The sequence below is a fragment of the Cebus imitator genome, unplaced genomic scaffold (genome assembly GCF_001604975.1).
Source record: "Cebus imitator isolate Cc_AM_T3 unplaced genomic scaffold, Cebus_imitator-1.0 Scaffold185, whole genome shotgun sequence".
Taxonomy (NCBI): domain Eukaryota; kingdom Metazoa; phylum Chordata; class Mammalia; order Primates; family Cebidae; genus Cebus; species Cebus imitator.
Window position 1 is genome coordinate 1,179,215 of NW_016107500.1, and position 24,730 is coordinate 1,203,944.

Sequence of the window (24,730 nt, forward strand, 5' to 3'; positions counted from 1 at the left end):
AATAATCTGGAACGAATATTTGGTGCGAAATAACAGCACAAACCTGAAGCCTACCTGGGTTATGGGAGACCTTCGGACCGAGGCATGGTTCCTAGTCCTGCTGCTCACAGAGTGTGGGAGGGAGTGGTAGTCACAAAAGTCACAAAAATCAAGGACTTCTGCACCACACAGAAAAGTGAGGGCATTACCCTGCTCCTCAGTGCGTTCCTCACCCAAGGCCCTACACCAATGACATGCCAGGCTCCACTTCACCTGTTCACGTGGCCCTCTGTTCACTGCTGTCCTCCAAACACAAATTCTTTCCCCAGCCTTTCCTTAGAATCTCCGTATTGTACACTTAAAACATGTTGTCAAGCTCTGGAATAAATCAAAGAATTTACTCACCCCATTTCAGGGTGAAACCTTCCAGAACAATTAGAAATATTAAAAAAAACACTATCAATCTGTAAATATCGTGATTTACTGGTTTAAAGGAATAGCAGGTAATAGTGAAATACAGGAGACTGAAGGGAAATAAAGAAAATTAAGATTGGGAGCAATGTACCAATCTTCACTGTGATTATGTCAAGAAAATAACAGCATCAAAAGAAAGGAAGAGTCAGTAGCAAAGAAAGGGATGATTTAGAGATGCTGGCTTCTGAAAGCTTTGACTGATGAAAAATGCTGTCTTCCATTTGCCATTCACTCAAACTGTGCTTGACTCGTAAGACTAGTTAATTGCACAACATTATTTTTGTGAAGACCAAACAAATTACAAAATAGCCTTTCACACTCGGTTCAGAAGCTGGAAAGGTCAGAATCATTTTCCTGCAGCAGAAATCTTACATTTCCTCCAACTTCCCTGGGCAACTTAATTTAATGGCAACGTATGGAAGTTTCCATAGAATTATATGGGGAAAGTCCCACAGGGATTTTGGGTGAGGCTTATTCTGCCCTAAGTGCATGCTGAGTGATGGTGGCCTTTTTCTTTCTCCAGCCCTTGTCCAGCCCTGCGGTTAGCGGCCTCTCATGCCTGGTACTTGGCAACTCCCTGCACACATGAGGCAGCATGGGGATGATGCCCCGGGGAGTTCTCACTAAGAAGGAGTAAGAGGAGCCAGGCCCTGTCAGCTCCTTGAGGAGCACTGGTCTGCTTCAGCCTTGTCGCCCTCGGGAGCTTGAGAACACAGGAACTGGCCTCGATCCTCAGTCCAGGACCCCTCCATGGCCTGGACTTCTGGGAAAGCTCACATGCCCTGTGCATTGGAGAGCTGAATGCAATCATGGGGTGAGGACCCTGCCTGGCCCTTGCTCTCAACCTCAGTGGCGGCCCCACAGCTGCTGACAGATCCCCCTCCTTTCTTGATCTCAGGCCCCTGGCTCTTGGGGCAGCCACTGGCTGCTTTGTTCACACACTTTCTCCCACATCTCGGTGTTGAGTCCTAGGTTGAGACTGTCTTTCCTGGTAGAGTCCTGACCAAGTCCCAGTTCTGAAGTCTTGGAGCATCTTCTGGCCAGAGTCAGCATGAGGTGGTCTGAAAGGCCTGTAAAGGTTAAATGGCCGTCACCCTTGCTTGGGCTTGTCCACTCTGCTGGCCCCCATCAAGGGCAATAAGGTCAAGTGCTGACCAACAGCTGCTGCAGAGCCTGCTGCATTCACCTTTCCAACAAAGCTGGGGGTGCTGAGGGCTGGGAGAGCCTGCAGCTTATCCAAATGGGACATCTGGTGGAGCTGGGAAACCAGTGGGTCTCTGAGACCTCCAAACAGTGTGTGGCTGGAGCCAAGGTGGGGATGGAGGACCTTTAAGATTTTTCTGAGGATAGGGAGATCTGAATCATCTCCACCAAAAGATTACACAACAGCTAAATAATGTGTTTAACAGGAGCAAAAAAGAGACATAAATAAATATGAACAAATGGTCTGAGCACTGGAGGGCAGGTCGGCTTCTATTTGCTGACTATGATGCTGATATTACAAACCCAGAGCAGTAGTTATGGCAACACTACCCATGCCCAGGAACTGATTTAGATATTGTTGTGGGCTCCATTTCCATGTAAAGTATAATACTTCTTCTTAGAATGATATGCAGGGGTGCTGAAAAACACTGGGCACAGAAGGATGCTTTCTGTCTGTAATGGTCTCAGATGAGGAAATTCTGATATTTCTAAACTATGGGAAAATCACTGGGAGTACAACAAAACAGCATAGACATCCTGGAGGATCAATGAACTGCATCCCACACCCTGTCCTGTGAGAATGCAGATTCTACCCACGTGAGTCTTCAGACTGGGGGAGAACCCTAGAGATAGCTATTCAGTCTGTTCCCAAATGCAGAAAGCCTCAGCCTAGAGTTTGGGCCAGTGCTCAAGGCCCCAGCTGACTGAGCAGTTAAGAGAACATGAAGCAGGCATTGGTATTCCACTGTGGAGTGGCCTCCAATTGCCATAAGATTATACATCATATCACAGATGTTTCTGAGAAACTTGGCAATTTCCTCAAGTCGAATATTTCAGCGAGGTTTCTCTTAAATTCTTCTAAAGAAAGGGCCTTTCCTAAAAGTATGAATATTAGAAAGGATCCATATAATTGACTACAGTGAATTTCCCTTTCAATTGTACTGAAACAGTTTATGTTCATTCTGTGTAACTTGTGATAATTGCTGGAATCCACAACTTTTTACAGATTTTAAAATTTGATTCATGAACCAGTTTTTCACCTTGAAGCAAAATGGTATCCAAGAAGTTTTCAAGTGGGCATTGCATTCTGTAACAAAGAATGAATATCAACAACACTGAATGGCTAACAAGGACATTGGGTGTGCACTTAGAGATCATAGGGGTAAATGTTTTAAATAAGAATATTCTTCTATGTAATTTGCTAACCAGCAAAAGAAATGAAGCTAATTTAAAGATGCTACTGATGTAATGGAATTCTTATGATACCAAAGTTGAAGAGATTAAAAAATCCAGATATATATCTGCACTAGGAAAATAACAGAATCCCAGAAACCAGCCCCTGATGGTACAAAATCATTTGATGATAGAAAGTCAGCAAAGACAGCAAGAAGTGTCCACAGCAGTAGATTCAAGAGGGCAAAAAGGAGGCTCTTCTGGATTCCCTGTGAATATCTGTAACAATACAGTCATGTATGGAAGCATCTGAGCCACCTGGGGGTGAACATTGCCATAAAACACACATCGTTATGAAAGCACATCTCTGTGTGCATTGGACACTGCTGCGTCTTGGTCACACGTTTCTGTGCATTTAATTCAATAAATCTTCTTCTTTAGAAACAGGAACATCTATTGATCACCTCCTCTATCCAAGGAGCACAGGCACATCATTTCCTTTGATCCTTGTGATTCATGTGAGCAGTGGGGTTTATGCTTCTCACCGTTAAGGGAGGCCCCTGATGCTCAGGGAGGTGGGGGGCCTGTCCAGGAGTGAGCAATGCTCAGGAGGGAGAAGGGGCTGAAGTCTTGCCTCTGCATCCAGATCCCCGGCTTTATCCCAGCCCCACCCAACAATAACATGGGAGAACTGAGACACCTGTTGGGCTCCTAAATCTTCATCCCAATCGTTCCCGCCCTGAGCTGCAGAATAAGATTTAAGAGCTTTCCCAAACAGCCGTCACCACCTGGAGCCATGAGCAATACCTCCAGTTCTCAACCTGGGGCCCATGCACCCCTTGGGGTATATACATTTGGATGGGAAAGATGTCTCCATTTTCACTAACTTCAAACTGCAATTCAGCACTTCCTGTAATTAGGATTGAAAGTTAAGAAACCACAGCAGTATCAGCAATGCCTTGGGTTTGTCACCAATAGATATCCCAAATGTTTAAAAATTGCATTACAGTTGTTGTAGCTTATTTTGAAATGTCACTGATGTTCATTATTGTCAGATTAGGAGAGTTGTTAGACCTGCCTCCAGATCTTAATATTTAATGTGTTAATAAGGTGCTTTTTAAATTTTAGTTTATTACTTTTTTTGAAAAGTTCTGATAACTGTATTTAAGTATAATTGGTTTCCTTTGAAATCCTATGCATTCTGTTTTGTGCAACCAAAGACATTCTGGGAGGAGTCCACAGGTGTCCCCAGATGCCTCGAGGCCATGCAGTCCTCCAGGTGGCTTCGAGGGGTTTGGGGCAGCAGGAGGGGACTCCTGTGGTTGGTCTCCTCTTTCTCTCCGATGGATCATTGAGAATAACCAAGAGCCCTCCATCTCCCTAATTTATGAAAAGGCAGATGCCAGGATATCCTTTTAAATGAAATTACTAATAAAATAAGTACTTTAATTCTATTCAGTAGAATTCAAACTCACTTTTTATTAGATCAGTTTTATTTGTGAACTATGATAATGCCCTTTAAGCTCTGTAAAATTCTGATCTTTATAGTTAGAGTAGCCATCCTGTATGAGTTCTCTAAGAGGATGATGTTTCATAGTGTACGTTATAAAGAGATCAAAAGAAGTCAGCAGGGCGCTGGAGGGGTGCGCTGGAGGGGTGCGCTCGAAGCCACCAGTCTCTGCAGCTCACCTGCATTAGTTTTAGGCATCGTTCACATTGGATGAAGGCACTTCCCCTGGAGGATCCTAACCTGCTGCTGTGGATGAGGCTCCTGGCTTTGCTGTGCCCTTCTTTCCCAGCCAACCTGGAGGAGGAGGGCTCCCTCCCCAGGGACGCTGTCAGATGCAGGCACGCGTGAACTGCCGGGGAGGGCTCTGATAACCAACAGCCTTCTTGCACAAAGCCAGGTTAAATACTTTACAATTCATTTAGTATTTCAATGACTCTGAAAAAGTTATATTTTAAAGGCTTCTAATACTCAACTAGTTACAGTTAATTTAAGCTTGTAACATACTCAATTCTGGTGAAGTTTCCACTACAAATTTTTACTTTTCCTTGGTGGAGAAGCAGAGTTGAGGAGGGCATGTCACGAATCATGGAGAACTCCATCACAAATTAATCCTTGCAGCAATTGATGTTTACTTGGCACAGTTATATACAGTTATATATAATTCCTGACAGACATCTTCTGGGAAGCAATATGGGCACCCAATCTGACACTAAGAAAGCAACCTGATACACACGTATCTATCTGTAAGGCAAAAGTATTTGGTTTAATACTTTTGTACACAAAATGTCCAAATTCATAAAATATTAATCACAGCATTTTAGTAGGCCCAATACATAATAAGTTCCATAACTGCATTTTCTGATATTTGGAAATGTCTGATCTTCAAAATCGAAAAATGAAAAGTACACTTAAAATATTTTTATGGAAATTTTTCCTTCAATTCTCAAGTGAGCTGAGGACAATTCAACTTTACGTGTAACTGATCCTTTACCAAACAGTATTTCCTTAGCTTCTTCATCAAAGAACTCAGTGAAAGACCTCGAGAATGCCTGCCAAATACTGTGATGAAGAAATTAGTATTTGTTTTAGAGAAATTATTTTAACGTAGCCATTTCTTCAACTGAGTGATTTTACCAATGTAACAATTATGTTCAAAAAGCATTTCTTTCTTGAGTTATTTTCAGAATCTCTAAAATGCCTTTCCCTTTCCTTTACAGAATAAATAAACACGTAATAATTATCTTTCTCCTACAGTTTGAAGAAATCAAGACATTCATCCATTTTGCACAATCAGTACAAGAAGCTTATAACAAATCTGGGCCAACATATTTGTCCAACATTGCTGAAAATTTCGTACCACATGTCAGATTTGACAGATGCACCATTTGTCCTCTTGTGGATTTATTCTGAGTATTGCAGCAAAACCATGCACCATGGAACTACAAAGGCACCCCTAACATCCATATGTAACATGAAGAACAATCATACTACACATGGTACTTGGTTGGGGTGGCTTTTACGTGCCAACTAGACACCTCCTCAGAACCAGGTGGCTCTGGCACTGGACTGGTTTCCTGGTGACAGCTCAGCTCTGTGCATGATTCAACCTCCACAAGCCTCAGTTTCTTCCTCTGTACAATGGGAATAACAACAGCACCCACTTCATAGGCTGCTGCAAGGATTCAATCAAATCATTCACATAAAGCATTCTGCACAGCAGCTGACCCACGGTTAGCTCTTATATTTCATCGCAAGAAGGGCAAAACGAGGAGGATGGGGAGTCAGTTCACAGAAACAGATCTTGTGGCAAACATGTATTTGGCACACACAAGGTGTTGGATATTTAGCAAAGGGAAGGGGCAATAAAGTTGTAAATATGTAAACTGGCAGGATAAGCACAGAAATGAACATTTCCTAGACAATGCAGAACTTCCTACTCTGAACTGCAGAAATCATTGCTTTTATTGAAGGAGTGGTTGAGGGGCTGTTTGGGGAGAAGCTGGGGCACCTGGGCAGGGTTTTGAAGGATGGCCAGGAACTCACCTGGGAAACATGGGCAAGAGGGGCTTCCAGGCAGGAAGGACTGGTGGAAGAGGGGCCTCTGTGGGGGCTGTGGCAGATGTAGGAATACCATCATGGCTGGACAGTGCTGGGAAACTTAAGCTCTATTTCATAAGGTTCATAACAAAATATGATAAAGCCTGGTCTGCATTTTAGAGGGGCCATGCAGGTGGCATCAGGGAGGATGGATGATGGGGACAGAGAGACTGGATGGGGTTACTGCAGGAATCCAAGCAGATGACAGGCACCCATGAGGCAGGAGCGCAGGGCTGGAGAGGAGGAGAGCTGGAGAGGAGCGCCTAGCACTGAAGAACAGGAACGGAACAGCCTCTGCGAGTATGGCTCCCTGACCTCGACCAGACCTGCTGGCTGGGTAAGGGGCAAGGGCGGGCAGCTTCTTCCGGCTTCTTCAGACACACCTGCCCTCATCTCTCAATACTTTGCCACCTGATTGGTGGTCCCAAATCTGCTCTCCCAGTCTGGTGTCCTCCTCACACTCAGCTGGCTATCCTCCTATCCTCGTGGGATTAGCGGACCAAGGAGAGGACCAGGAGAGTACTGTGGACAATGCACAGAATGGGGAAGGGTCGTCATGGGAATGCCAAGGGTCATGTCACTATAGTGCTCAGTGAATGAATGAATGAATGAATGATGTATGTAACAACAAGAAAATAACTGAACAATTAAACATTAGCATAGCTTGCCGACTTACTGAGTAGGGAAGTGTAGGCATTACTGGAAACATTTCTGCCATTACTACAACTCCTTTTTTGGTGTGGGGGCATGCCTGACCTCTCCATCTATCAGCAATGAAACCATATTCAAAAATACACTGAGTGACTAATGCCCATCTTAACGTTGAGTCTCAACCTCCCTTAAGGACTGTGCTCCCTCTAAGAACATCATTCGGAATTTCTGAAGACCCTGCGACCCTGGGACCTCACTGTGCTCATGTCCCCACTGCACACCCAGGCCACTGTCTATTGTCAGATCCACAGATATTTCCTAAATACTAACAAAAATATACTTGTGAGGCTGCCTGGCATGTCAAAAGGAAATGTGAAGGGTTTTATCTTTTCTCCATAGAAGGTACATTCTCTGTGGCAGGCACTTGATGTGTATCTAATCCACCAGTGACACCTAGGAAGTTCCTGCATGATGGGACCACTTGAATCCCACGCTGTATTAATTAGCCAGGGCTCTGGAGGGTCTGCGCACACCACTCTCCGCAGCTGCGTCTCATTGAGGGTGGAGTGAATCATCCCTACATTTTTTTTTCAGGGTTTACACTCCCTCGTAGTCTACGAGAGCAGTCCAGGGAGGCAGGCTGGCTTTAGGATGGCACCTCCATAGGAGTCGGGCTTTGAAGGAGCTGAGTCAGGGTTGACCTAGGAGAGGGAGTCTGATCCAGGTGGGGAAGGGAGGTTGAGGGATTAATTACCAGCGCTTCTGAAGCTCTGAGCTGTGGTTACTGGTGGGTGAGGCTGTGCCCTGCCAGGTGGAGAGGGAGAAGGTGGACCATGGCCAGCATCAGGCAGTTTTTCCAACCTGGACTGCCCATTAGAATCACGAGGAGCTCCTCCTACCAGCCTCTGCCAGGGCCTGATCCTAGATCACAAAGTCTGAGTCTCTGAGGGGATGGCCCTGGTATTAAAATAATTTGCATACTCCCTGGGACATCTAATGTGCTGCCAGGGTTGGGAACCACTGGCAGAGAAGGAAGGACTAACACTTTGACCAGCCATCCTCTCCCCTCCTGACTTCCACATCAACACGTCTAGGGCAGCAACAACCTCTGACTCCAGGAGATCTGAAATGTGGCTCAAAACCCGGCCACGAGTGGCAGTTTTGTTTCCTTAACTACAAAAGCCATTTCGGCTGCTGCCTCATCTGCCCTTGACATGGTACTAGTGAGGCTGGTGTGGACAAGTCTGTTTCTGGGTAGAGAAAGGAGGCACTGAGCAAGCTGTGGGTGTCAGGCTTTCATTCAGACTTCAGCTCATTGCCCACGTAGGCACATTCCACCAAGAAACAGCCACGAACCTACACTGTCCTTACAGAGAAAACCAGATCTTCCCCATCACTTAAAGGAAATCAGAAAAGTACACAAAAATACACTACACTCTCTTCCTGCAAGTTCAGATTCTCAAAGTCTCACGGTGAAGTAAAAGTGGCTCCTGCCTTGAGCTGCCAGGCACCCGGGCTGAGCTGCCGGAGCTCTCCAAATGGGTGTGGGGCTATTTTTAGGATGCAGTCCTGCCTGCGTCCTCCTGCCTGCCCTACTTGATAGAAGAACAAGTAGCTATTTTTTCCTCTGAACAGTCCAGCATATCGATACCTCAAGCTGCAGAGTCATCGGTGGTGGCAATAATCCCCGTCCCCTGTACACAGCGCAGGACAAAACACAGTGACTCATAAGCATGCTACCAAAAATCTACCTCTCCCCCGACAAACAAGACGGCACAACCCACCCATGCTGGTCGCTGTTTTTGCTCTAGGCTGTTGGAGCTTCCCTCTGGGTGTGCAGCCATTTCTCTACTCAAAGCTGCGGGCAACGTTCTCCATCCAGTGCCTCGCTCCGCGCGGCTTCATCTACTGCTTTTAAAACTAGCACAGCAGCTACAGAAACAAGGTGCCCAACTGGTTAAGAAATTCCTGTTTGGATTCCTTGTGGGCTCAACTGTTTCTCCTCCAGTCCCCAAGGTACATGGTGAACTCCTGACCCACAGTACCTCAGAGTGCGACCTTATTTGGAGATACGGTTTTGAAGAGGTAATTAAGTTAAAGTCAGGTCAGGAGGATGGGCCCTAATCCAATCTGGCTGTGTTCTTACAAGAAGAGGGGATTAGGACACAGACACACATAGGAGGAAGGCCATGCGAGGACACAGGGAGGACACAGCGTCTACAAGCCGAGCAGGGAGGACTCAGGAGGAATGAGCCTTGTGACACCTTGATCTGGGACTTCCAGGTCCTCTGTTATGGCAGCCCCAGCAACCTGATAGAGGGCCTTTAAAAATTTTGTGTGACGTACGTCTGGGTGAGGTGGTTCACACCTGTAATTCCAATACTCTGGGAGGCTGAGGTGGGAGGACTGTTGGAGCCCAGGAGTTCGAGACCAGCCTGGGCAACACAGTGAGATCCACGTCTCTACAAAAATAAACAAAATTAGCTAGGTATGGTGGTGTGCTCCTGTAATCCCAGCTACTCGGGAGGCTGAGATGGAGGATTGCTTGAGCCCAGGAATTAAAGATTGCAGTGAGCTATGATCATGCCACTGTGCTCCAGCCTGGGTGATAGAGGGGGCTCTGTCTCAAAAAAAAAAAAAAAAAAAAAATCTGTGTGTTATAGCTGGTAAGAAGCCCACAGATTTCAGGAGCCCAAAGGGCTGCTCATCTTTGTCACCCTTTCTGATGAGACTGCTGGTTTTATAGACATAAGTAAAGTGCTATTTCTAGGCCTAGTATTCTGGAAGATGGGCTTTAGGTTGTCTGTGCATGTCTGTGTGGGCATGCGCCTTCACTGCACTTCCCAATCACAGCATGGTAGAGCCTCTTTCAGACCTAGGTGGATTTTAGTGACATCACTGAATATCATTTCATAAAGCTGACTGCAGAGCCCTTTACTCTTTCATTACACTATGACAAGTTTCCTTTATTAAAAAAGCATCCAGTAACCATCAGGTAAACAGAACTTGTCCTGAAATTGCTGGGCAATTTTAAATTCAAACACTAAGACCCGAGGACACTTTAGTCCTGATGTTCTGTGCATCTTCTGTGGATAGCTGGCTGAGCATCTCTCCTCTGTGGACAGAAAGGATTATCACAATGGCCACAGTTCATAAACCACCACCTGGAAACAGCAAGGTGCTTGGATGGAGTCTGGCATGACTGCCATTTCCAACAGCTTTTACTCATGCTGATGAGATTTCAGAGCGTTGCCACTCATGAGCTGTTACAAGAACAGGAGGCTGGGCCAGGCGCTGTGGCTCAAGCCTGTAATCCCAGCACTTTGGGAGGCTGAGGCGGGTGGATCACAAGGTCAAGAGATCGAGACCATCCTGGTCAATATGGTGAAACCCCGTCTCTACTAAAAATACAAAAAATTAGCTGGGCATGGTGGTGCATGCCTGTAATCCCAGCTACTCAGGAGGCTGAGGCAGGAGAATTGCCTGAACCCAGGAGGCGGAGGTTGCAGTGAGCCGAGATCACGCCATTGCACTCCAGCCTGGGTAACATGAGTGAAACTCCGTCTCAAAAAAAAAAAAAAAAAAAAAAAAAGAACAGGAGGCTGTATAAACTCCACCTGACTCTGTGAAGCTACGATTTCCTCACCTGTACAGCGACCATCAGAAGAGCAGAACCAGTGAGGGTCACACATCCCGCGTTCTTCGCTGGCACAGGGCTTGGCACAGCAAGTGGGAAAGGTGCCCTGCTGCCGCTGCAGTTATCATCACACTGTGTGCATGCCGAATTGCATGGTTGGCTCTGAAAGGCCAGGGGAGGAGTGAGGAACTGTCACGCAACTGCCATCTGGTTCCCTGACCCTGGCGATGCCTAATTAACTAAAAAGGGACACTCAGGAGGTGAGCCACAGTGGAAGCAGGGCTTGGAGTCAAGCAGCTTTTCGGGACCCAGCTGCTCACACAACTGCAAGAACAAGGTCCCCGGCCAGTCACACCATCGTCTCACGCTCCAAGCCTGGAGTAGGAGCCAGTGCACTCTGATGCTCTTCATGGCCAGGACCCCCTAGTTCTGGTGCTACTTTGTCTAGGTTTACAGAGTCTGAAAATGCGGTTTTTGTGGGTTAAGCTACCTACTAGGTGCAAGCACTGTGCTGGCATGACAGGCTACTTTCATTTCAAAACCAACATCTTCCAGCTTTTGAATGCCAAAAATCTTACACTGGAGCTACGGGTTATGTTCTTTTGGCTCAGTAAATAATAAAGAATGCAAATAATTATCTAAAAGTATACTCTCAACACTTTTGCCACTTTCCTCTGAAGTACAGAGTTTTAAAATCCAATTATAAAAACCTAAGAGTTACCTAAAAATGCCCCAAGTCAACAGAAGGTTTAGTAATAGACAAAGGGGGAAGATATGTATATCATTACTTCTACACAGAATATATCACACAGGAAATTTATATATTCATTTAAGACAAGCACAATTCATAAAGCAACATGCAAGAGATTTTGGCCAGCCAGTGAAAAGCCTCCTCAAATGACTGAATTTATCATATCATGTGATAAACATAAGCTTTTTATTGTACACAAAACTGTTAAGCAGATATTTTTATGTGACACACAGAAACTCTTAAAATTGTTTCATGATTTCTCTAGAGGTATAGAAACAGCGTATCCTCAATTCAGAAAGTTCAGCTGAGCAGTAAGTGTTTTCCTCTATGAAAGCTTTTCTAACCCTGTAGCTTACGAAGATGAACCCTACAAAAGAAATCCCAACAAGTATCGGAACATAACTGGAATATAATGACTCTCCCTTTTAAAGTAATTATCGGTTTGGTAGCTGTCCCAGTTCTCCTTGAACACTTGATCAGGTATTTTGATTGCTTTCCCAAAGCACATTACCTCTAACTGAGGAAATAATTTGGTAACTACCATATGCACTCTGAAGAACCAGTAGGTAGTGAATTTGCAAGAGTGCATAAAGGGACAATCAAGCACAGGTTACCTGAAACACCGTCAGAATCCTTTTGTGCACAGAATCCTAAAACATTAATGACTGTTCATTTCTTCCTTTCTTTCATTGCATTTTGAATATTTTATGTATGCTGCACATTACTCTCTCTCGGACAGCTATATGTTGGAAGCAGCATGGAAAAATGCAAAGAAATTGAACTGGTACTTTAAAAAGTGCTGAGTTTTTACCTCTATTTCAGATGCGGAATAGACACCATAACATGATATGCTAGGTGGAGGGCAATAGGTTCATTCAGGATTTTATCAAAACCAGAAATGAAGAAGTTGATCATTACTTTCAATAAAGAAATCTCTGACTTGCAAACTGTATGTGAGAATCTCAATTTTAAATACAGAGAAAAGGAAATATATTTGTAAGGACCTGTGTATTTTATACATTGCCCATTGGTATACGGCCCATTGACATACAGGCACCAAAGGAACTATTATTATTCATGGCATTAATGTAAAAATGGAAAACATTTCATTTCTTAAGCTCTCTCTCTCTCTCTTTAAAAAAAATTCCCCCTTTTTCATTTCAAAGCTTTATTTTCCTGCATCTTTCAAAATATAGGCAGTGGTCCAGTTGACCTCTAAGATCTCTTCCAAGCCTAAAATGTGAAGATCCTACGATCCCAGAAGGAATACCACATTCCTCCTCCCCTGATCCCCAATGTCATCTTGACTGTGAAGACCGAAAAACAGTAACAGACTGTTCTGAAGAGTTCTGATTAGCAAGGATGCAAGAAGCAAATAACCAAGGCATTTCTGCACAGAATTCTTCCACATCGTTTGTATAAATCCTGCTTGAAAAATAAAACTAAGATCCTCTAACCCCCATGCTGGTATTCTAACACATGAACCTTTGATCAGACTCAACATTTAACTGCAGGATGGAGAATAAACCCCTGATATGAGAGCACTAAGCCTCCCTCTGCTGCAGATGTTTTTCTAGAGTTGTTACATCCACGCTATTTCTAACTCGGGAAATATGTGGAACCTAAACCCTAGAAAAGAGGGACTCGCAGGACAGGTCAGGAATTACCTGACCTTCTCTTCTGGAGTTAGGATGCTATTTGCTTGGAATCCCAGGGGTTCCAGCTTCAGTAAAATTGGCAGAACAAGCATTATTTGATTAGTGTGAAAGAGCCTGCAGTGAAGGGGACAGAGAAACAGGCCACGCAGGGAGGAAGTGATGGCTTCTGATGGGCCGCCTGTAGAAAGATCAAGCCGAGGTCATTTGGGGTCTTTTTAAGAAAACAATGATTTTTCATAAATCAAAAAGATGCCCATATAACAATGTAATTTTCTTAAATGACGCTTAGTATTGGTTCAGGAAAACACCAGAGAACTGGACCGCAGTCGACAGCGTAGAATTTGAGCAGATAACACCATCAGGCACTCACCCTGCTCCCAAGTACTTTGGAGTTTCTCTGCGTAAAGCTGCCATCTGATGCAATAGGTGGGAAGGCTCATGCGAGCTGTTTGGCCCTACTTTGGTATTAAGTTAAAATATTTAGCCCTAATAAAGGATTTAATTGCTTGGGGCAGTGGGGTGGGGGGATGAGAAAACAGAAACAGGGTCTGAAAGAGACCAAGACCTGGAACCTCGACCCCAGCGGTGGTGGCCGTAAGGGGTTCCGGGAGGGAAGGAGGAGGCTGCTGAGGGGAGAACAGGCATTTCCAAGACGGGCTGGTCTTGTCCCTTAAGGGAGTGCCCAAACCACACCTCTGCCTGTCTAGAGTGAGCTCCCAAGAGTGAAATTTCCACCTTTCCAGTAGAGGCAGTCCAGAAGAAGGCAGGGAGCCGGTTTACAAGCAGGCAGCTGGCTCTCCCTAGGCCAATCACCTGCAGACCTCCCACCCGGGACCTCTGCGGAGGATCCTTGTGTGTGTGTGTGGGGGGGAGAGTTGGGGGTTTGGGGGGTTTGAGAGAGCAGCTGGGTTGAACACTTAAATCCTTAGGTCCAGGAAGAGTTCCCACCTTCATAGAGATTATAGGAACAGGAGACTGAGGAGCAGACAAGGGAGGGAGAGCAAACGGGAGAGGAGGGGAAAGAAGAGTGGGGAGATAGGGAGGGTGGAGAAGGAAAAAAAGAAAAAGGAATGGGGGTGGGAAGAGAAGCGGAGACAGAGAAACGGGTGAGAGGAGAAAGAGTCCAGGAGGAAAGGGAGAGGAGGATTGGGGAGGGAGGCTAAGGAAGAAGGGGGGGAGAGAATTATGAAAGGGATGAGGAGAGAATGAGCCAGATAGACCAGAGGGACCGGCAGGGGCAGAGATCGAGACTAGACGCCGGGCCGGGAGAGACCGGACGGAAAGCAGGGGCAGGAAGAAAACACTCATAGAAAAGAGGCGGAGGCGCTCAGAGCATCCCCGTGGGGCGCTGGTGTAGACAGAGCCGGGAGTGAGATGGCCGGAAGGGCCCTCACCTCGGGGCCCTCACCTCACCTAAAGCGCCCAGCTGCACTTTAGACCCGACCGCAGCCCCACGCCCCCAGCCCCGCCGCAGCGGTGCGCGCCTTACCTGGCCCTTGACCAGGCTGGCCGCGAACTGGCGCATGACGGCCTCCACGGTGTAGGCGCTGGACCAGCCGCGCGGCGTGAGCAGCTCCATGCAGATGGCGCCGCCGTCCAGCACGTAGCCGTTCTCCAGGCGCGGGCTGAGCACCCGCATGAAGGGCGGCGAGAAAGGGAAGTTGTCAGGGAAGGTGAGGTTGAGCAGGATGAACTCGGTGTTGGTCTCCTTCATGTCCTGCCACAGCACCGAGTCCTTGTCCACCTGGTGCAGCTTCACGTTCCAGTCGAACAGGCTCTCGTCCACCAGCTCCACTGAGATGAAGCGGTCGCTGAGGCGCGCGATGTCCTGCAGCTCCTTCATGAGCCGCCGGCTGCGCACCTGCGTGCAGTGCTGCTGGCGCGCCGCGGGGACCAGGCTGCCGCCCGTCGCCGCCGCCACCGCCGGGCCCGGCCCCGCCCTGGCTCCAGCCGCCCGATCGCGGGGTCCCCCGGCCCCCGCCGCCCCCGCCGCCGCAGCCGCTGCCGCCGGCGCCTTGTCGCGCGGGGCCACCTCCGCCGCGCGCTTGCCCTTGCCCTTGCCCGGTCCCGGGCTGGCGTCGCCCGCGCCTCCGGGGTGCTGCTGCTGCTGCTGCTGCTGCTTGTGGCCGCCGCTCTTGGCGCCGCCCTTGCCTCGCAGAGACGCGCTCTGCTGGCCGCCGCCGCGGTGGTTGTGGTGGTGCTTGGGGTCCTCGGTGTCCCGGTTGTGCAGGCGGATAAGCCCGATCTTCCGCAGCAGCGTGGCCATTTTAGGCTCGGCGCCGACGGGCGGGCTCCCTTCTGCTCCTCCCCCGGAGCCCGGGAGCCCGGGAGCTGGGGGCGCGGGGCGGCGGCGACGGGCGACCGCTCAGTGGGGCGCGGCAAGGGCCACCCCAGGCGCCGGTGGCTGTGGCGCAGCGGAGCGGGCAGCAGCACGCGCGCTCGCCGGCTGCGGCGTAGCCGCTGTCATATGACGGGGCCCGTTCCGGTTCGCGTTCCGGCCGCTCGGGGAGGGGAGGCTCGGAGGAGACGCGGCGCGGCCGTCCGTCCCCGGGCCAGTCCCCAGGCACAGCCCGTGGAGTCCCGGCGTCCGCTGTTCTTTGTGCGCGGCGCTGGCCGCGCTGGCCCCGGGTCGGAACGCCGCGCCTGGGCGCGCAGAGCCGCCCGCAGTGCCCCGGAGGCAGCCAGTGGCCGCGGGCTCGCGCCTGGCGCTCCTGCGGGCTGTGCCGCGCTGGCGGCTATCGCGGGGCCCGGGCCGCTGCAGCTCGCGTCGCCGCCGCCGCTGCGGCTGCTGACATTGCAGAGGCGGCTGCTCCGTCTGAGCCGAGCGCTGCGCGGAGGGGGCGGCCCTGCCGGCCGGGAGGGGGGGCGCGGGGCGGAGCCGCTGGCTTGCCTGCGCCGAGCCGCCCCCGCCGCCCGCTCCCGCCGCGACACGCGCGCGGCCGCTTGGGGGAGACCGCGGTGCGCGCCCGGCGGGCCGGGCTGGGGTCTGCGGGGGGCGCAGGCTAGGCCGGGGAGCCCGGCGGGGGCGGGGCACGGGGCGTGAGCCTGGCGCGCTCGCTGGGGTCTCAGGCACCGGGCCCTCCTGCCCGGATCTCTGTTCTCCGCGACCCCCAGCCCGAGCCTCAGACCCCACTTAACCCGGTGAGCGCAATCGGGGGAAGGGTGGGAGGCAGCCTATTGATGCCTTCGGGTCTGAAGGAGCCCGGCGTTCCGGCACAGCTCGGGGCCGATGGGGACCGCTTTCTAAAGGACAGATCCAAGAATCAGGGCCGGGGAGTGGGATGCCCGGAGTGTGCCCGCCGCGACGCCCGAAGAGAAGCCCCTAGGGTCACTACTTTGCCGGTTCACCCCCTCCTCGCCCGCCCCGCTCCCCTTCCGCCCGCCACGGGCCTCCGCGTTCCCAAGAGGGGTCCCCGGAGGAGGGGCCAGCGGAGCACTGCCCGGTGACTCCTTACGGAAGGCTGCGGAGAAGCTCGCCCAGCGCGGGCGGCCGGGGCTCGGGGCAGAGCACCCCCTCTGCGGACCCCGGAGTGTCCGCTGCACCGGATCGGTTCGCCTTCCACTGGGATGCTCGCATCCTCGCCCTCCCTTCCTTACTTGAACCCATTAAACTCTCTCTCTTTTTAATCTGGTGAAATTTCAAGCAAAAAGCAAGTTTAGATCCCTAGGAGCTGGAAGGATTGGGAACCGCAAAGCTTCCACGTTTGCAGGAAGCATCCTGCTCTGCACTGTAGTGTGTGTGTGTGTGTGTGTGTGTGTGTGAGAGTGGTGTGTGTGGTGTGAGTGTAGTGTGTGTGTTGTGTGTGGTGTGTTGTGTGTGAGTGTGGTATGTGTGTGGTGTGTGTGAAGGTGTGGTGTGTGGTGTCTGAGTGTGGTATGGTTGTGTGGTGTGTGAATTTGTGATGTGTGTGAGTGTGTGATGTGTGTGTGCAGTGGAGTGGGCTGCACATATCCTGTGTGGTGTGCGTGTGTGTGTGTGTGTGTGAATGTGTGTCTGAGTGTGGTGTATGGTTTGTGTGTGATGTGTATGAGCGTGGTATATGAGAGTGTGTGGTGTGTGTGTGTGGTGTGTATGTGTGAGTGTATGTGAGCATGTGAGTGTGTGGTGTGTGTGGTATGTTTGAGAGTGGCGTATGAGTGTGTGGTGTGTATGTGATGTGTGTGTGAGTATGAGTGGTATGTGAATGTGTGATGTGTGTGGTTATGTGGTATGTGTGAGAGTGTGTGGTGTGTGTGAGCGTGTGTGGTGTGTGTGTGTGTGAGTGCATGATGTGTGTGTGCGGCCGAGCTGCCCAGTGGTGAAGCTGTAGTGATGGTGAAGTACGGGGGAGCTGACCCCGGAAGCCTAAATGGTTTAGGATTGTAAACCTGGCTGCTGCTGCTGCTGGTGGTTTGGCTTTGAACTTGAGGAGCCTCCCAGTTCGCCAGGGAAGCCTTTCATTCTGGGAGCCTTCATGGTGACTTCTTGTTTTTAACTTCTTTTACAATTTTTACCTTTTCTAAATCAATAGAAATTTTCACTGAAAAATAACTCTTCTGGCCACTGTGGAGACAGTTACCAGCCTGCAGGATCTGGGTTCAGGTGTTTGTTTTGGGGTTGTTTGGGGGAGAGACGATTGACAACATGAGCTAAAAAAGCAGGAGTGCCTGCATGCGTGGGTCCCCGCGAGGCGACCGGACAGACAGGTGTGTCTGCGGAGGCCTGGGGGCCTCTGCTCTCAGGTGGGTGCCGTGTGAGGGGGAATCTCAGCTGCGACAGTAGGGCCTATTTGTCCTGGTTTCATGGTTGGTTTTGTTTTGTTTTAAGACCCTGCTCTATCCAGCCCTTTCGTTTTATCTTTTCTTTTTTTCAGACAGGGCGAGAAGGAGGATGACAGTGTCTCTCTGTAAAGTCCTGTGAGCTCATCTAACATGAGGGACGGGACCGGTTGGCAGGCACTACATGTTTTATTATTTAACTTCCACAGAGACCCTCTCAGGTTTCATTTGTCTCCTTTTATTGGTGTAGAAACGAGTTTCGGGGGGCCCAGCAGCTTCCCCCGCTCAGCCACGTGCTGAGAGGCCCAGCTGGGGTCCACACCCAGCAGAGACCCCCTGTGCTAGCTCTGTGCTCCTTTACCTGATATCCTGCGAGGCTGCAGTACTGGGGCTCAGATGCAGGCACAGCCTCTGTCCTGCCCCAGGAGGTGAGAACGCGTCTCCTGGGCTGATTGTCCGGGTTTACAGAACCCACTGACCTGGGCCGAGGCTTCAGAAACTCTTTGTAGCAGTGACAGCAACTGATCCCACTTGAAACAGAGACATCATCAGATGTGGTTTGGGAATGGTTTAGCTGAAATTGCAGGCAGCTCTCTGTGAGGCCTCTTCCAATAACTCTTGAATGGAGTTATTGCTAGGGAGATCATATACCTTACTGTATGGTTGTAGATTTTTTTTGTAAGTCGAAGGATCACAATACTGATGCTGAGACTGGGCTCACACCTGTAATTCTTGCACTTTGGGAGGCTGAGGCGGGCAGATCACTTGAGGTCAGGAGTTCGAGACCAACCTGGCCAACATGGTGAAACCCCGTCTCTACTAAAAATACAAAAAATTAGCTGAGTGTTGTGGTGCACATCTGTAATCCCAGCCACTTGGGTGACTGAGGTGAGAGAATCACTTGAACCCAGCAGGCGAAGGCTGCAGTGAGCTGAGATTGGGCCACTGCACTCCAGTCTGAGCGACAGGGCAAGACCCTCTCTCAAGAAAAAATCTTTTGCTGGGACAAGAGGCCAAGCCAGAGTGAGCTGGTGTAGAGATGGTCATCACGTCCCTTGTTACCGTCCCTCACTCTTAGATCACCTTGGATCAACTCTTAAAAAGGCTGAAGCCAAATGTTAAAGATTGGAAACAAATCTACAAGAAGAGGGGAAGTGTTAAGTAAATCATACTGAATCTGCTTAGAGTATATTTTGCAGCAAGAGCGTCACAGTTATCAAGTTTATATCGTAAAATGGATAGAATTCATGATCTACATAATAATTGTAAGTGAGAAAGTAGAGTGAAAATTATGTCCATACAGCAGCTTCAACTACATAGAGCTATGCACAGGGGAAAAGACTAGAAGGAGAAATTTTGAATGGTATTATCATGTTAGTACAGGTAGAAAATCTCAATGTAGTCCCTCCTCAGTTGCCTCCAGCCCGTGGATCCAAACATTTGCTTACATGACAGGACGATCATGTCAGGAGTGAGCAGAAGGACCTGTGTGGTTTGCAAACCCTCCTCCTTCTATCCCAGAAGATTCTAGAGAGTTCTGCTTTACCCATGGCATGAACGGATATTTACCTAGCCCGGCAGTATGTAGAGGTTACATTGTGTTATAGTTATTCCATTATATTTGATTTTCAAATATTCTAAAATGGAATGTATACCAGTAAAAATGAAAATAAATTGTTACCAAATGTTGTCATTTTATTGAAGACTAGACTTATAATATTGAGACAGTTGAATTAAGTTCATTTATCATAGTTAAATAAAATAATTTCTAAGGACAACTGTGGGTATCTAGCTCCTGCTATGCTCTCGAGTACTGAGGGGTGGGGAAGGGGAGTAGTTGGGGAATCTGCAGACAACCTGCACCAATCTAGCATCCAAGGAAGGGAGAGATGGATGCTGGCCATCACATGAGTTCCATCATCCAAGAATAAGTCCTATCTGCCAATGACTCTTCCCATGAGCATTCGCTCAGTGGTCCCCGGTGCCACTATCTCCAGCTGCAGTTTGCCCACTCGTTATCTGTCTCAAAATCTACCTCCCAGTATTTCAGTTGGTCCTGTTTGCTCATGAGCCCCAATCTCCTAAAGTCACCAAGACCTTGCCTCAAAATACCTTCCTTAAATGTGTACAGGTTATTTACTCGCCTGAACTAAGGTATGAAGATTACTGCCTAAATTAAAAAAAAATATTTTCTGCTAAAATAAATCACTGCAAGGGAGCATAGTGTGGGTCTGTGATGTTACCAGGTCATGTGTCCTTTGATGCCATTCACTTCTGATCACCAAGCCTGACACTTAGATGGCACTTATATACCTTGAGCCCTATCCCAAGCACTTTACATATATGGACCCATTAAATCTTTGTGACAGCCCTATTAAGTAGGTACCATGCTTATCCTTACTTTATAGATGAATAAACTGTAGCAGGGAGAAATTAAGCAACTGGGGTGAAATAATGCAGTAAACAGCAGAGCCTGGATTCAGACCCGGCTTTGGCTCCAGACAGAGCTTGTAGCCACTGCTCCAAGAGCACTCACTGCATGCAGTCGCTGCAGAGACAGCAGTGAAGAGATCCTAGCCTCCTGGAGCTGGGGTGCTAGGGAGGATGCCTTTTTCATCCTCTAATCACTCTGCAGCAAATGGCTCCAGATGCTGAAGGAAAGAGCTTGGGGATGTCAAGGGATGTCTCAGGCTTACCTCTGCGTGATGGGCACACACATTTTTGTCGTTGAATTGAAAACCCAACCCAATCTTTATTTCACAGCACAGACATCTGAGGTTCCAGCAGTGAGTCTTGCTCAGAGTCACATAGGAGGTTGTGGGAGAGGAAGCTGGGCCCCTGGTCCTAACACCTTGTCCAAGGTTATTCTCATGGCACCACAGTGCACAGGCTGCTGGGCCCCTATGAGGGGAAGGGCAGAAGGGAAGAGAAGAAGAAGATGAAGAGGGCTCGAAAAGAGGGAAGGGTGGCAGGGAAGGAGGTCGGGCAAGTGCTGCAACCTGACATAGGTGGTGAGGACTTCTGTCATGCTTGTCATCCACTGGCACCATTGGCACACGCTTTCTGTGCTTGCAGAATTTCCCTCCTGAGACAGGTTGTCTTTTCTAAAGATGGCCATGCTGACTTTGACTGCAGCTCTCATGGAAGGCTGTGCTCTATGTTCTGAGCAGCTGCTCAGACTGCTCTGGCCAGTGTGGGGACACACGGAAGCCATGTGACTTCCAAGACTAGGTCATCATAGGACACTGCTCTCCTCAGCTTTCTCTCAGGATATTTCCAGAAAAAAACCCAGCCACCATGTTGAGAGGAAGCCCAAATCACATAGAATGGGTACATGTGTGGGTGTTCTAGCATCAGCCCAATTGAGGTATTTGCAGACAGCCCACAACACCCACCAGACATATGGATGAGTGGGTCTTCAGATGATTCTGAATCCCAGTCTTTGAGTCTTAACAGCTGAGGTCCCAGTCATTGTAGAACAAAAACAATTAATCCTACTGTGCCCTGACTGAATTCCTTACCCACAGATACTGTGAAAGATCAAAAAGAATATTGCAGATTTAGATCAGGCAAGAGAAAGAAATAAAGAGCATACATATAGAAAGAGAGGAAGTCAAACTATTCCTGTTTGCATATGACATGATTCTATATCTAGAAAACCCCATATTCTTGGCCCAAAACCTCCTTCAACTGATGAAACAGCTTCAGCAAAGTTTCAGAATACAAAATAAATGTACAAAAATCACTAGCATTCCTATACACCAACCACCATCAAGCCAAGAACCAAATCAGGAATGTAATCCCATTCACAATTACCACAAAAAGAATGAAATGCCTAGGAATACAGCTAACCAGGAAATGAAAGATCTCTATAATGAGAATTACAAAACATTGTAATCAGAGATGGCACTAACAAATGAAAAACATCCCATGTTCATGGATAGGAAGAACCAATATCATTAGAATGCTCATACTGCCCAAAGCAATTCACAGATTCAATGCTGTTCCTATCAAACTACCAATGACATTCTTCACAGAACTAGAAAGAAACTATTCTAAAATTAATATGGAATCAAAAAAGGGCCTGAATAGCCAAAGTAATCCTAAGCAAAATGAACAAAGATGGAAGCATCACGTTACCTGACTTCAAACTATATTGTAGTGGTACAGTATGGTACTGGTACAAAAAACAGGCACATAGACCAATGGAACAGAATAGAGAGTCCAGATGTAATGCTGTACACCTACAGCCATAGGATCTTCAACAAATCTGACAAAAACAAGCAATGGTGGCTGGGCAAGGTGGCTCATACCTGTAATCCCAACACTTTTGGAGGCCAAGGTGGGCGAATCATGAGGTCAGGAGTTTGAGACCAGCCTGGCCAACATGGTGAAACCCCATCTCTACTAAGAATATAAAAAATTAGCTGGCCATGGTGGTGGCCACCTGTAATCCCAGCTACTCTAGAGGCTGAGGCAGAGCTTGCAATGAGCTGAGATTGCGCCTGGGAGGCAGGCGCAATCTCAGGTCATTGAACCTGGGAGGCAGAGGTTGCAATGAGCTGAGATTGCGCCACTGCACTCCAGCCTGGGTGATAGTGTGAGAGTCTGTCTCAAACAACAACAACAACAACAACAAGAAAAAAACAAGCAATGGGGAAATGACTCCCAATTTAATAAATGGTGCTGGGATAACAGGCTACCCACATATAGAAGATTGAAACTGGACCTCTTCCTTGCAGCATATACAAAAGTTAACTCAAGATGGTTTAAAGACTTAAAGATAAAACCTAAAACTACAAAAACCTTGGAATATAACCTAGAGAATGCCATTCTGGACATAGGAAAGTTAAGAGCTTCTACACAACGAAAGAAATAATCAACAGAGTAACAGACAACCTACAGAATGGGAGAAAATATATGCAAACTGTGCATCTGACAAAGGTCTAATATTCAGCATCTATAAGGAACTTAAGCAAATTTACAGGAGAAAAACAACCCCATTAAAAAATGGGCAGAGGACATGAATAAATACTTTTCAAAAGAAGACATACCTGCAGCCAAAGAGCATATGAGAAGCTCAACATCACTGATCATTAGTGAAATGCAAATCAAAACAACAATCAGACACCATCCCATACCAGTCAGAACGGCTATGATTAAAAAGTCAAAAAATAACAGATGCTGGCTAGGTTGTTGAGAAAAAGGAACACTTATACACGGTTGGTGGGAGTGTGAATTAGTTTGACCATTGTGGAAAGCAGTATGGTGATTCCTCAAAGAGCTAAAAACAGAACTACCATTTGACCCAGCAATCCCATTACTGGCTATATATCCAGAGGAATATAAATCATTCTTCCATAAAGGCACATGCATGCAAATGTTCATTGCAGCAGTATTCACAATAACAGAGACATAAAATCAACCTAAAATGCCCAAATAGGACAGATTGGATAAAGAAAATGTACATATACATCGTGGAATACTATGTAGCCATAAAAAAGAATAAGATCATGTCTTTTGCAGGACCATGGATGAAGCTGGAGGCCATTATCCTGAGAAAACTAACACAGGAACAGAAAACCAAATACTGCATGTTCTCATTTTTAAGTGGGAGCTAAATGATGAGAACACATGGACACAAAGAAGGGAACAACAGACACTGGGACCTATTGGAGGGTGGAGGGTGGGAGGAGGGAGAGTATCAGGAAAAATAACTACCGGGTACTAGGCTTATGATACAGTTTGGCTGTGTTCCCATCCAAATCTTAACTTGAATTGTACTTCTCAGAATTCCCACGTGTTGTGGGAGGAACCCAGGGGGAGGTAATTGAATCATGGGGCCCAGTCTTTCCTGTGCTGTTCTCCTGATAGTGATTAAGTCTCATGAGATCTGATGGGCTTATCAGGGTTTTACGCTTTTGCTTCTTCCCCAGTTTTCTCTCGCTGGCACCATGTAAAAAGTGCCTTTCATCTCCCACCATGATTCTGAGGCCTCCTCAGCCATGTGGAACTGTAAGTCTAATTAAACCTCTTTTTCTTCCCAGTCTTGTTATGCCTTTATCAGCAGTGTGTAAATGGACTAATACAGCTTAGTACCTGAGTAATGAAATAATCTGTGCAAGAAACCCCTGTGACAAGAGTTTACCTATATAACAAACCTGCACATGTGCCCCTGAATCTAAAACAAAAGTTAAAAAAGTATATCACTGATTTAGGCCATTGTACTTTAGGGTAATTTGCAATACAGCAATAGGTAACCAACACAGCTCGTCATAATCCTTGCTTCCTTGAAGCCAGAAACTTGCTTTCTCAGACTCCCTTGCAGCCAGGCACAGGCATGAGACCTGGTTTCAGCCCATCAGACACCCCTGAGCAGAGCTGTAGGCTGGAAGAGGGAAGCCCAAGGAAAGATCCTTCTTGTGAGTAGGTGGGGAGCCACAGCAGCGTCTAAGGTCCCCATAGGACTTCCGAGCCCAAGGTCTAGAGTGCTTGTACCTGGCTAAAGCTGGGGGGTCTTCCCTGGGGCGGTTCAGTGGTATAATCTTAATTATACCACTTAGATTATATGAGTGCCATTCTAGGCTGTGTAGATTCCTAGTCAAATTTCTGACCCTCCTTTTTCAAGTGACATCTCTATATTCCTTTTGGTTGAGCTGTGTTGAACTCTGTTGTTTGTAAGCAAGAACTCTGATTTATACACCTGCTAGCCAGTTTAGACTGCCCTTGCTTGGAACAGCTCCTGACACAGAGTGTACACTCCAGACATTTTGTTGTTATTTGCTGTCTGGTGCTCCCTCACTCATGGACCCTCCGGCTCCTCTTACTGTTTCAAAGTC

At 47.8% G+C, this 24,730-nt stretch overlaps 1 protein-coding gene across 1 annotated transcript in view; it reads right to left on the reverse strand.

The window, feature by feature from the left end:
- UBE2QL1 (ubiquitin conjugating enzyme E2 Q family like 1) overlaps positions 1–15,632 on the reverse strand; it is a 44,463-nt gene extending 28,831 nt beyond the window's left edge. The window contains exon 1 of the mRNA XM_017546002.2: positions 14,623–15,632. Within this exon, the coding sequence (XP_017401491.1) occupies positions 14,623–15,399 (777 nt within the window). The 5' untranslated portion in view covers positions 15,400–15,632. The remainder of the gene's footprint in view (positions 1–14,622) is intronic.
- Positions 15,633–24,730: the final 9,098 nt, after the last annotated feature.